The sequence below is a fragment of the Stegostoma tigrinum genome, chromosome 2 (genome assembly GCF_030684315.1).
Source record: "Stegostoma tigrinum isolate sSteTig4 chromosome 2, sSteTig4.hap1, whole genome shotgun sequence".
Classification (NCBI taxonomy): domain Eukaryota; kingdom Metazoa; phylum Chordata; class Chondrichthyes; order Orectolobiformes; family Stegostomatidae; genus Stegostoma; species Stegostoma tigrinum.
In genome coordinates, this window is record NC_081355.1 from 147,000,702 (window position 1) to 147,013,804 (window position 13,103).

At 45.3% G+C, this 13,103-nt stretch overlaps 1 protein-coding gene across 1 annotated transcript; it reads left to right on the top strand.

Moving 5' to 3' along the window:
- Nucleotides 1–442: 442 nt before the first annotated feature.
- On the top strand, nucleotides 443–12,563 carry LOC125447093 (gamma-crystallin N). The gene is made up of 4 exons (XM_048521205.1): nucleotides 443–558; nucleotides 7,577–7,825; nucleotides 9,452–9,597; nucleotides 12,365–12,563. The coding sequence occupies exons 1-4, from the start codon at nucleotides 538–540 to the stop codon at nucleotides 12,498–12,500; spliced, it is 552 nt and encodes a 183-aa protein (XP_048377162.1). The 5' UTR covers nucleotides 443–537; the 3' UTR covers nucleotides 12,501–12,563.
- The last annotated feature ends 540 nt before the right edge of the window (nucleotides 12,564–13,103 follow it).

Here is a 13,103-nt window from a genome sequence, read left to right on the forward strand (position 1 = left end):
TTTAGGACCAAACCTTCAGTACCCTCTCCCAATATTCCCTGAGTTGGGGGGATGTTTCCCTCTGTGAAGCACCTTCTGTGTGGTTTGAAAGATGTGTATTTGATGAACCAATCTCCAAGTTACAAGCTGCACTGGCATGGACATTGTCATGACTAACATATGGGTTACATTTCCTTTCTCGCATTCAAGCAACTGCCAAAGCTGTCCCGAATCACAGCAATCCCCCAGCTGTTACTAGCAGGTTAATGGCACCATGTATAAAGGCACTAATCCTCCAAAATCCTCGCCCTCGAGGGAGCCTTTTGTTGGAGTTGCCTGCTGCAGCCGCAAATGTCCGGTGTCAGCAGAATCCTTTCCAAATGGTTCTGTGCGCAAAGCAAAACCTTTTCAGCCCAGCTTTGCAGTTCCATTGACGAGGAGGCCTTGCAAGAGGTGGAACACTCCCGGCCTCAGAGTTATATATAGGGCTGTCCAATTATCCCCAGGTGTCAAAGACGTTCTGGCATTCAGCTCAGTTGGACAGAATCCGGCAGCAACATGTCACAGTATTCAGGCAAGGTGAGTGACCAATTCGATTGTACCTTCGTATTTTTTGTGCTTCTTATTAGACGTTTTATTTGAATCTCTGTCAAAACCCATTCTAGAGGCTTCGGCACAGGTTCTAAGTTGACTGTCCCAGTGCAGTACCAAGGGACTGCTGCACTGCCTCTTAGATTCAATCAAGTGCCCCATCAAATGTCTCAGTGTAATAACTCCACAGAGGCCGGTATCCCATCATCAAGTCACCCTTCAGTTACACGCGCACGGTATTTGGCACTGGCCCAGCTTCCTTGGAGCCAGCTCTCAGAGTAAGCAGAACCTCTGACACTCCAGTGTCAGCCAGGGCTCCCTGATTGAACCAGGTTAACAGCCCCAATCGGGAGACTCATACTGTCTGAAGTCCAACTGGCTGACCTCGTTACAATCACTACATCCCTCCTCATCTAACTACACGGACATAGGCCTGTTCTTTCTCTTGTAGCTTCCCCTGGACCGTTTACACACCGGGTCTGGTTCGTCCGACTCAGCCTCAGGTATGAGTAGCCAATACCATACTGTAGCCTGGACCATCTCAGCAGAAATTCATGCTCTTCTTCAGGCGGTAAAGGTATCAAGGCTGTGACATCCACTGTGTCCATCCCCAACTCTGAGGTTTCTTTGGCGCCGGATGGAGGCAGTGAGCTCACGGGTTCCAACAGCCTTGCCAGCTGTTCTGAGGACCCGGGTACATTTTGCTCCTGCCCTGTTTGCGAGTTTGCAGCTTTCATGTGGTCCACATGCCTGTTCAGGACCTGCCCGGATGTTATATTCACAGGCCCTGACCTTGCGTCGACCATACCTCTTACATGACCCATGTAGGGCCCATTTTTTCAGACCATGGTTTTGGGACAAACTGTGTCTCCTGAAGTAAATTGTCTCACTTGCTTAGAGGAGTCTTAGAGGAGCTGTTTCACCCTCCTGACCCCACCTCCCCTCCCCCACCACAAGATCCAGGAAGATCAGATTTAACCTGGTGTTGAGTATTCTCCCCGTTAGCAACTTGACCTGCTGTGTTCATCCAGCTCCACACTTTGTTATCTCAGCTATCCTTGCAGTTGTGTGAAGTGTGGTCCTATGACTGAGCAGGAACTGGGACTGTTTGGTACAGTGAAGTTGTAGGCTCTTCCTTTAGGTCTACCTCCAAAGTTTGGACTGTTCTTTCTGCCGGATGTTGAGATAATGGGTGGTATGGAGCTGAGCTTATAGGCCAAAAGCCAATTGACTTTAGGAAATACTCAAACGCCCTGCTGGTAAATAAAGGCCCATTGTCTGGTACCAACACCTCCCAGAGGATGTGAATTGCAAAATGCTTGCAACTTTTCTACTGCTGTTCCTGTATTTGACAAACGAACTCTTTGTGCATCCAACATTCTGAGCGATGCCCACAATGACCAAAGACATTAAGCCCACGAATGAACTGGCATAGTCGATGTGTAACTGGGCCCAGGGTTTACCTGGATGTTCCCATGCGTGTTGGGGAGTTGCTGCCAGTCCCTCGGGCACTTTGGGCAATGGCCCACCGAAGCAGCTATCAGTCCTGGCCACCAGACATAACTTCACGCCAACATCTTCATGTTGGAAACACCTGGATGACTCTGGTGGAGCTCAGCCAGTACCTGGCAGTGACCTTTGCTCAGGACAATCACTCTCGTTCCCCACAGTAAAGTGTTTTCCTCTATGGTGTTCTGGTCTTGCCGGATCCCGAAATGTTTCAATTCTGGTTGTGAGGGCCCTTTTGGTTCCCCAGCTGTTCCAGTTTCGACAGGACAGGATCGTTTTGTGTCCACAGTTGGATATTGTCAGCGGTGACTGGAAGGCTATCCAGAAAGTTTAAAACCAAAACAAACTCTTGCAGTGGTGTATCTGCCAGCAGGAGGCAATTCAAGTCATCTGCATTTGCTACTTGGCCTTCTGAATGGTGTTCCAATTTGTGATTGTACATACTTAGAATGACCTGAAGTCATGGGTAGCACAGCATGTCCTCTTTGAGTAAACCCAACAGGGATTTGTGGTCTGTTACTATTACAAATTTACAACCATAAAGGTATTGGTGGGAACATGCTCACACCAAAGATGACCGCCAAACCTTCATTCTCCATCTGGGCGTATTTGCACTCTGCATCAGCTAAAGTCTGGGAAACATATGCTATTGGGCATTCCAGTCCACTGGGCTATCTGTGAGCCAACACGATACTGTACAGGGAGGCATCACATGTCAGCACCAGATCTCTCTTAGGATCATGATGTGCTAACACCTTTGACAATGATTGCTGCTTCTTCATCTGTACAAGGTAATGAGAGGCATGGATAGAGTCGATAGCCAGAGACTTTTCCCCAGGGCAGGATTGACTGCCACGAAGGGTCATAGTTTTAAGGTGTTAGGAGGAAGGTATAGAGGAGACGTCAGAGGGAGGTTCTTCACCCAGAGAGTTGTGAGGGCATGGAATAGTTTACCAGTGGTAGTCGTGGAAGCAGAGTCATTAGTGACATTTAAGCAACTGCTGGACATGCACATGGACAGTAGTGAATTGAAGGGAATGTAGGTTAGGTTATTTTATTTTTGGATTAGGATTATTCCACGGCACAACATCGTGGGCCGAAGGGCTTGTACTGTGCTGTACTTTTCTATGTTCTATGTTCTATGTTTACTTCCCTAAGGCTATGTCCTTAACTGACCTTTTTCCACAGCTGACACATTTTCAACTGTAGATGTAAGGGTGCCAGGATGGAAGTCAGGTTATGTATGAACTTTCTGTAATAATTCTCCAATCCAAGGAAAGATCTAAGCTCCTGTAAAGAAGTGGGAGTTGGGACACTTTTGATCACCCTCACTTTATCTTCCAATGGGTTTAATCAGTCTTAATGACTCTGTAGCCCAAAAAGGTCACCTAGGGTGTCTGGAACACACATTTTTCCCTTCTAAGGTGTACGCACACCTTGGAGATAACAAGGTGTAGAGCTGGATGAACACAGCAGGCCAAACAGCATCTATGTTCATCCAGCTCTACACCTTGTTATCTCAGATTCTCCAGCATCTACAGTTCCTACTAACCCTGCACACCTTGGAGAAATGTCTAAAGACGAGGTCCAAGTTCTCAAAGTGCTCTTTATCAGTCTTCCATGTTATTAGCATGTCATCCAGATAAATGACACCCCGAGGCAGACCTTGTAAAATGTTTTTCATCGTCTACTGAAAAATGGCACAGACTGATGATACCCCAAATGGCAGTCTCATAAAAATTAGTACAAACGTATTAGTTGTAGCATAATTCTAGGACTCCTCATCTAACCTCAACTGCAAGTACGCATGGCTCATGGCCAGCTTCAGACTGGTTCTGCGATCACTGATACAATTGTGCCGGTTTCAACCTCCGTTAGAACCAGGTGACCATTTAACCTGATGTTTATTTTGATTGGTTCTGACCTGAATGTTGCTAAGCAATTTAAATATTCCAAACCAGTTGGAGGTGGGGTTTCCAGGGTGTGCACTCTCCTGGACACTGACCTATCTGTTCTCTTACTCAGGCCTAGTGGAATTATTTTGCTAACTTGAGCCTCTATACCAGCAGCAACTGCAATGGCCTGCTGGCCTGGATCCTGAAGAAAATGTCTGAATGAGGCTTGACTGTGTTTTGGGGCTTTTGCTGTGGGCTGACCGAGAGTCCCTCTGCTCAGGATTTGTCCTGAGTGAGGCCACACAATTGCTTTCACCCAAGTGGTGTTCCCCAAGCTCAGTCGGCCTGGCAAGGGGTGTCCACTTCCATCGAAATACCCTGCAACTCATTTTCTCCACCTGCCACATTGTGCAATGATGAAGCCAGTTGTACTACTGTCTGGTTGGGCTTCAGCTAGTAGCTGCTTTTGCATGGCTACATTGTTAATCCCACATACCAAATGGTGCCTCATTGAGGGCGAAACCAAAGTCTACATGCCCCTACCAATCACCTTAATCTGGTCATAAATTCAGATACAGTCCCTCTGGTTCTCGAATAGCTGAGTAAAACCACTAGTGACTCAGAATTAGAGGAAGCTTGATGCTGTAATATTCGTTAACTAAACCCATCAGTTCTTGAAAGGTTTTTATATCTGGTGCCTCAGGGAAGGCTAGGCTCCTAATAAATGAAAAAGCAGTGAGTCTACAGCCTGTCAGGAGAATTATTCATTGCTTTTCACCTGATCCAATGTTATTTGCCCAGAAAAAAATGACGTTCTCTTCCCACATACTGGGCCCAATCTTCGATGGCAGGATTGAACAAGTGAAGTTTTCCAAACAATGGCATGATGCCAGAAATGCTTGCCCTAATTCGAAAACCACTGCTGTGAGTGAATTTCTTCAGGAGCACATTTTCTTCTCTCGTCATCACTGAAATAACTCAACAGAGACCAGTGTCCTGTCACCAAGTCACCTTTTATTTACACATGTATAGTACTTGATACTGGTCTGGCTTCTTTGGAGCCAGCTCTCAGAGTGAACAGAAACTCTGACACTCCTTTTTATATCTGTCAGCCAGAGCTCCCTGATTGAACCAGATTAACATTGCCAATCAGGGAACTGATACTCTGTGAGGTCCACCTGGGTGACCTTGTCACTCAGGTGGATATTAAAAGATCCAAAAGCACGACTTTGAAGAAAAACTGGAGAATTTTCCTTAGTGTTCTGGCTAATATTCAATCCACATCACTAAACCTATGTCCGATTACTTGGCTATTCACATATTGAGGATTACTGGGACTCAGTGCAAAATTCGTTCCCCCTTTCCTACATCTCAATGGCAATTACATTTCAAAAGTGTGTGAAGTGCAATAGCTTGTTCTAAAGTTAGGCAAAGCAATATGTAAATGCAAGGTATATATTTTCTACACTTAACAGCAAAGCTGATAAAAGCAAATTTCACTCATGTTGAGACAACAAAATGTGGAGCTGGATGAACACAGCAGGCCAAGCAGCATCTTAGGAGCTCCCTACCTCCCCACCTACATTCACCTCTACAGGCTCCATCCCTGCCCCTTTAACTTGTCTGTCTCCTCTCCACCTATCTTCTCCTCTATCCATCTTCGATCCGCCTCCCCTTCTCTCCCTATTTATTTCAGAACCCTCTTCCCCTCCCCCTTTTCTGATGAAGGGTCTAGGCCCGAAACATTAAGAAAAGCTTTTGTGCACCTCCATTGCTGCTTGGCTTGCTGTGTTCATCCAGCTCTACACCTTGTTATCTCAGATTCTCCAGCATCTACAGTTCCTATTATCTCTGATACAATTTCACTCATGTCGAGATTTGTTCATTTGATTTACATCCTGGTCAAAGATTGAGGTTGCCTCAATACAGAACAGGCTGAAAAGAAAGGGGACAGGGAGAGAAGAATAATCTTGTTTTATTGAGTTTCGATCAACATCAGCTTGGGGTTTTAATTTCCGCACAATGCTATTCTTCCTTCATTATGTTCCTCATCTGTTGCTGAGTGGAAAGAGTGAGCTATTTCGTTAAGTACCTCTGCTGTTCCTCTTCATCATCTCTCAGCTTAATGCTTGTGCCTACTCTGTTCCCATATGTTTCAGATCAGCTCATTGGTTAGTTATAGTGAGAAGGTCAATTTTGTAACATTTGAGGCAAGTCAATTTTATTTACCAGAGCAATTGTCTATAATTACAGAGTAAACCCTGGTCAGAGGGCTCTTTCTCTTATTAGGAAACTTAATTTGTGCTCAATATTAAAATTGAACTAATATCCAAATCTTAACTTGTGAGTCTCAATGATTCCTCTCAGGTTCTTGTAGCCGTTTTAAAACTTTTTTTTTGTCCGTTAACATTGCATTCCATTTTCTGTCCCCATATCCCCACTAGCGGAGATGAAGTCTAGCTGAGAGAGATCACCTTCCCCACCTCCCCTCTCACCCACCTCCCTCCACACACACACCCAAACACAAACATTCACACACCTCCACACAGGCACACACCCAAACACACACACAAGCACAAATATTCACACACTCCAACACAGACACACACCCAACACACACACACAAACTCAAACAAACACACACTCTCACAACCCGCCACACACAGGCACACTCCCAAACACACATTACACTGACAAACACCCTCATTCACACACACACACACACACACACTCACACAAAAACAGACAACACACACGCTCACAGACACACACATAAACATATCACACACACACACCCACAAACACAGACACAAATGCACGCACTCACAGACAACACACCCAAATCCACATGCATACAAACAAAAACACTCAAACACATCCCCACACTGACACACATGCAAGCAAACATACACACTCAAACAAACACACACAGTCACACACCCCCACACAGACTCACAACCATAGACATACACACACACACACACACCCAAACACACACATTCTCTTACACACATAACACACGCACACACAGATGCTGACACACACGCACACTTACACACACATCACTTGAACAGGAACAGGTGACTTAGCTGAAAAATTTAAATCCTGAGAGGTCTTGGGAAAGCTAGCTGTGGAGAGAGTGTTTCCTTTTGTGGGAGTGCTTTGAACGATGGATCAGCTCAAAAATCAGGAGTCATCCATTTAAAACAGAGGTTAGGGAACAAACTTTCTCTCAGGGGGATGTGAATGTTTGGAACTCTCTTCCTGAAAAGAGGGTGGAGGTGCAGTCCTGAATAATTTTATGGCAGAGGTAGGTAGATGATTTGTTAAGTGAGGGATTGGAAGGTTAATACGAGACGGGCGGAAATGTGGAATTGAGGCTCCAATCAAATTAGCTATAATTTCTTGAATGGCTGAGCAGGCTGAAGGGGCTGAATGGCCTGATTTGTATGTTTGCACATTTAGCAAAATTCTCAATGAAGTTTCAGTCTCACTTGCATTAGCTCAATAGATGCCAGCTTGCTGCAGAGCGTCCTATTATTTGGAAGTTGGCTGAGTGATTGCGATATGCGTTGAGGTATTTATACTGTTTTCTCCATCAGATCATCTTCTACGAGGGGAAATGTTTTACGGGCAGAAAGCTGGAGGTGTGCGGAGACTGCGACAACTTCCAGGACAGGGGATTTCTGAACAGAGTGAACTCCATCCGAGTGGAGAGCAGTGCTTGGATCTGCTATGACCACCCGGATTTTAAAGGACACCAATACATCCTGGAGCGTGGAGAGTATCCCGACTTTTACCGCTGGAATGCTCACAATGACCACATGGGCTCCTGCAGGCCCGTAAAAATGGTACGTCAGAAAACACCAATCACATTGGCACAGCAGTGGGCACTCTTGCTGTTTGCACAATGTGGAAGAGTGGCCTCAGCACAAACCTTTAGGCAATAAGTGTTGGCATAGCCAGCGATGCCCACAATTCTCCGAATTCTTACATCAGTGGTGGGCAAATTATTGGACAGGACTCTGAGAGACAGGATTTATGATCACTTGAATAGGTGCAGTTTGATTTGTGATAGCCAGCATGGATTTGTGAGGTGTAGATCATGCCTCACAAACCTTGTTGAATTCTTTGAAGAGGTGACCAAACACGTGGATGAAGGTAGAGCAGTGGATGTGGTATACATGGATTTAAGTAGGGTGTTTGATAAGGTTCCCCATGCAGCAGGTAAGGAGGCATGGGATAGGGAGAAATGTGGCAGATTGGATTCAGAATTGGCTGACTCTTAGAAGACAAAGGGTGGTAGTGGATGGAAAATATTCAACGTGGTACTCAGTTACAAGTGGTGTACCACCAGGGTCTGTTCTGGGTCCTCTTCTATTTGTGATTTTTGTAAATGATTTGGATGAAGGAGTGGAAGGGTGGATTAACAAGTTTGCGGACGATATGAAGGTGGGTCACATTGTGGACGGTGCGGAGGGCTGTTCTTGGTTACAAAGGGACATTGATAGGATGCAGAGCTGGGCTGAGAAGTGGCAGATGGAGTTTAACCCTGAAACGTGTGAGGTGATTCATTTTGGAAGGACAAACTTGAAAGCAGATTACAGGGTTAGCGGAAAGTTTCTTGGCGGTGTGGAGGAGCAGAGGGATCTTGTGGTTCATGTTCACACTTCCCTGAAAACTGCCACCCAGGTGGGATAGAGTTGTTAAGAAGGCTAATGGTGTGTTAGCTTTCATTAATAGAGGGATTGAGTTCAAGAGCCGTGAAGTTGTGCTCCAGCTATACAAAAGCCTGGTTTGGCCACATCTGGAGTATTGTGTCCACTTCTGGTCATCTCATTACAAGAAAGATGTGGAGGCGTTGGAAAAGGTGCAGAGGAGATTTACCAGGATGTTGCCTGGAATGGAGGGAAGGTCTTATGAGGAAAGGTTGATAGAGCTAGGGCTCTTCTCTTTAGAACGACGAAGGATGACAGGTGACTTGATAGAGGTGTACAAAATGATCAGATGTATAGATAGAGTGGACAGCCAGAGACTTTTTTTCCTGGGGTGGAGGTAGCTATTATGAGGGGGCATAGTTTTGAAGTGAGTGGAGGTAGATGTAGGGGAGACGTCAGAGGTAGGTTCTTTATTCAGAGAGTGGTATGGGTGTGGAATGCATTGTCGGAGAGGGTAGTGGAGTCGGCCTCATTGGGGCATTTAAATGGCTATTAGATAGGCATATGGATGATAGTATAAGGCGAGGTGGAGGTTAGATAGACCTTAGGTTTAGGGTAAAGGTTCGGCACAACATTGTGGCAGAAGGGCCTGTACTGTGCTGTACTGTTCTGTGTTCTATGCCAAAAGGCCAATTCCTGTTTTTATCCTTGTGCTGTTTGAGCACGGGCACAGGGAAATATTCCAGGATTAATGCCCAGGATGGATGGGCACCAGTGGATGACTCTTGCTTACCCTTTATGCCTGACTTGTTGTTTCAGCATGGAGAGCATTACAGGATAGAGCTGTTTGAAAACTGCGACTTCAATGGCCAATGTATGGAGTTCTGTGAGGATTGCCCCTTCCTGCAGGGTAGAGGCTGGAGCAAAACCTGCATCAACTCCATCCGGGTTTATGGTGATGGAGCGTGAGTATCACCTCCTCTGTCAGCTTGAAGTTCTTGTCTGACACTGTTTTGATTGTTTCATCAGTTTCCTTGGATGACCACTTGCCAACGATGTCCAGCATAGGCCCAGAAGGGGCTTTTCTCCTCTTGCATTTTGGTTCACTGGGAGTCTGGGGTGACTCCCTACAGAGCAGCTGGATAGCATCCAAAAGCTGTGCTTTTGCAACACTAATCCTCCTCTCGGAGTGTTTCAATCGTGCCCTTCACCGGGATTAGTGTCAGGGTCACTATCTGGCCACTGCCCCATTAATCTTAAAGCAGGTGTGAGAATAGTCTGAAATACCAATCTCTGGAGATGGAGAAACATTTCAAATAAAAGCATGTGGAATTTGCATAGACAGTAGCCTAAAAAAAGGATATTGTCGAAGAGACGGAAGCAGGACAGCTACTCCATAGAGTCACATAACAAAGCTGGAGACCATTAGCCCCATTGAGTCTATTCCAGCTCTCTGAAAAGAGCTGCCCAATTAGTCCCACTCTCTCAGCCCAACAATCTTAAATAAATCTCTCGTTCCCTCCTGAAAGTTATTATTGAATTTTCTATTGGGCTTTCAAGCATCAGATTTCTTTGTATAGTCTTCAATCTGTGCTGCCTGGTTACACTTCTTCATGCAAGTCGAAACTATTTCCCCTAACTAACTTAGTTAAAAACACGTACATTTTAAACATTTGTATTAAATCACCCTTTAACATTTTCCGCTCCAAGGCATACGGCCCATAGTTCGCTCCCCACTTCACACAACTAAACTCATTGGTACCAAACCTCCTCACAGTCTTCAAGGCCTTAACTAAAGTCTGGTGGCCAGAATATGAACTCTTTTGATGAGATCTATCCTCTGATTTATAAGGGGTGGTTATAAATTCATTCCCTTTGTATTCCAGGCCTCGCTTTTTAAAGCCAAAAATTCCACTGCTTTTACTTGAAATGTTTCTCCACCTCCAGAGATTGGTATTTCAGAATCTCCAGAAATCACTATTCCCACACCCACTTTAAGATTAATGGAAAAGTGGCCAGACTCCAAGAGGAGGATTAGTGTTGCAAAAGCACAGCTTTCAGATGCTATCCTGCTGCTCTGTAGGGAGTCACCCCCTTTCTGAGCCCACGCCAGACCCTGCTTCCTAGGTGCCATACTCATTCTGACTTCAGGTTTTTTGTCAGATACAAGGGCCTGCCTCCAAGCCCCACTGACCAGATCCTGAGCCCCCAGTAAGTTTACACACAAATGGCATAAATAGATTGGGTAGAATGCATAGGACTAGCACCAGAAACATCCCTGAATCTGCCCCAGTGCATAACAAAAGTGGGCAAAACAAATGTTTGTCTACCAACGAATAATATCTCCCCCACACTCTCAATAATAAAACTGTAGAAACCCATTTAACACATTGGGGTGCAGGGACTACAGGAACCCAACAACTAGAGGATGCCATTCAGTCCATCTATTTTGCTCACGGCTGATCTGTTCTCCATTTCAGTTTTGTCTCCTACCCCTCTATATGCTTACCGACTCCTTTTTAATTTCACTTTTAGAAATGGTACAAGTCAAGTCATAGCTTGAAATAGTCAGTTGTCATTTAGTTGCTCACTCAAACAAAAATCTCTTTGTAACATAAAACCCCAGTTACATATCAATTGCTGCCTGCAACTGGGAACTCGGGAACAGGAATAGTTCCTCAAGCCTGGTCCCCAGACAGTTAGGTCATGGCTGATTTGTTCCTTCAGTGGACACCCAATGGCCTTGCTTCCACACCCCTGAATACACTTACCCGACAAAAATTTCTCAATCTCTGTTTTAATATTTTCAATTGCCTTCCCCAAGCACCAATTCCCTACAATCCTTCACCCTCCACCACAAACCTTGACAGCTATTTTGGGAATTAGCTAGAAGACTCACACCACTTTGTGTAAACATGAGAAGTGGGAGCAGGAGCAGGCCATGCAGCCCCTCAACTGTGCTCTGCCATTCAATACGATCCTGGCTGACCTCATCTCAGTCTTCACTTTCATGCCTATTCCTCCTAGCCTATTATCCTGTTACTAATTCAAAATTTGTCTATCTCCTCCTCAAATGTATTCAGTGTCCTCATGACCACCAAACACTGGGGTAGTAAATTCCACAGACTCAAGACCTTTTAAGAAGTGACTTCTCCTCATCTCTGTTTTAAATCTGCCACCCTTTAGCCTGAAACTACTACCTCTCATTCCAGACTGCCCCACAAGGGGACACGTCCTTTCCATGTCTGCTTTGTCAATCCCTTTTAGCACCTTAAATACCTCAAAGGAAATGAAGAAGTGCTCGCTGACCTCAGCCCTGAGCTGCTTAATGATGGCAACGTCCTCGTCTTCTTGGCTCCCTACAGGAGCTAATAGCCTGTGCCCATCTGTCTGAGAAATTCCTTTCATCATCTCAAATTCCTCAAGCAGACCCCCCTCTGAATTTACTCAAGAGGTTTCGAGCAGTTTCAGTTTTTGGAGCCAAAGCTGAAGTTGCGGGAAAAGCTCAGCAAGTCTGGCAGCATCTATGAAGGAAGAAGCAGAGTTAACGTTTCCGGTCTGGTGACCTTTTCTCAGAACTGTTTTTGGAGCATTTGACTCAGCGGCCTCACTAATCCTGGACTAACAGGAGTTAAAAAAAATCCTTTCCCTCTGACCTGTCTGCAAAATTCAATCCTCGCAGTTTGGTTGCAACTATTTAATTGTTTAACATTTCTCCCCTTCAATCTTTAGCTGGGTTTTATACGATGAGCCCAATTACCGTGGTCGAATGTACATTGTGGAAAGAGGAAATTACCACTCACACACAGAGTGGCAGGCACAAAATGGAAACATCCAGTCCTTGCGAAGGGTGGTCAACTACTTCTAGTGAGTCTTAGACTGCTTTCATCCATCGAGATCAAACTGAGACTTGCTGCTCACACTGGAAACTGCAAACTAAATAAAACTGTTCAAAAATATTCTTCACAGACAAGTGTTCTCGACGATTTTGATGGCTTGTTTCACTCTACATACCTGGGGAGGTGAATAAACTCAATACCTGCCTCAATAAGAACCTGAGCTTAACTAGAGACGTCAAGAGTCATAGAGATATAGAGGCTTACAGCATGGAAACAGGCCCTTCAGCCAACTTGTCCATAATATCCAGTTCTCACAATTAAACTGGCCCCATTTACCTGCGTTCGGTCCAAATCATACCTTACCTATCCCATCCATGTACCTGTCTAAATCCTTCTTAAATGACAAAATTGCACTCGCCTGCACCACTATCTGTGGCAGCCCATTCCAGACACTCACCACCCTCTGTGTGAAAGAATTGCACCGGTGGACCCTTTTGTACCATTCCCTCCTCACCTTAGACCTTTGCCATCTGGTTTTAGACTCCCCAGGCATGGGGAGCAACTGTCAGTTATCTATCTTGTCTCTGCGTCTTATGATTTTATAGGCCTCCATGAAGTGACCCCTCAGACTC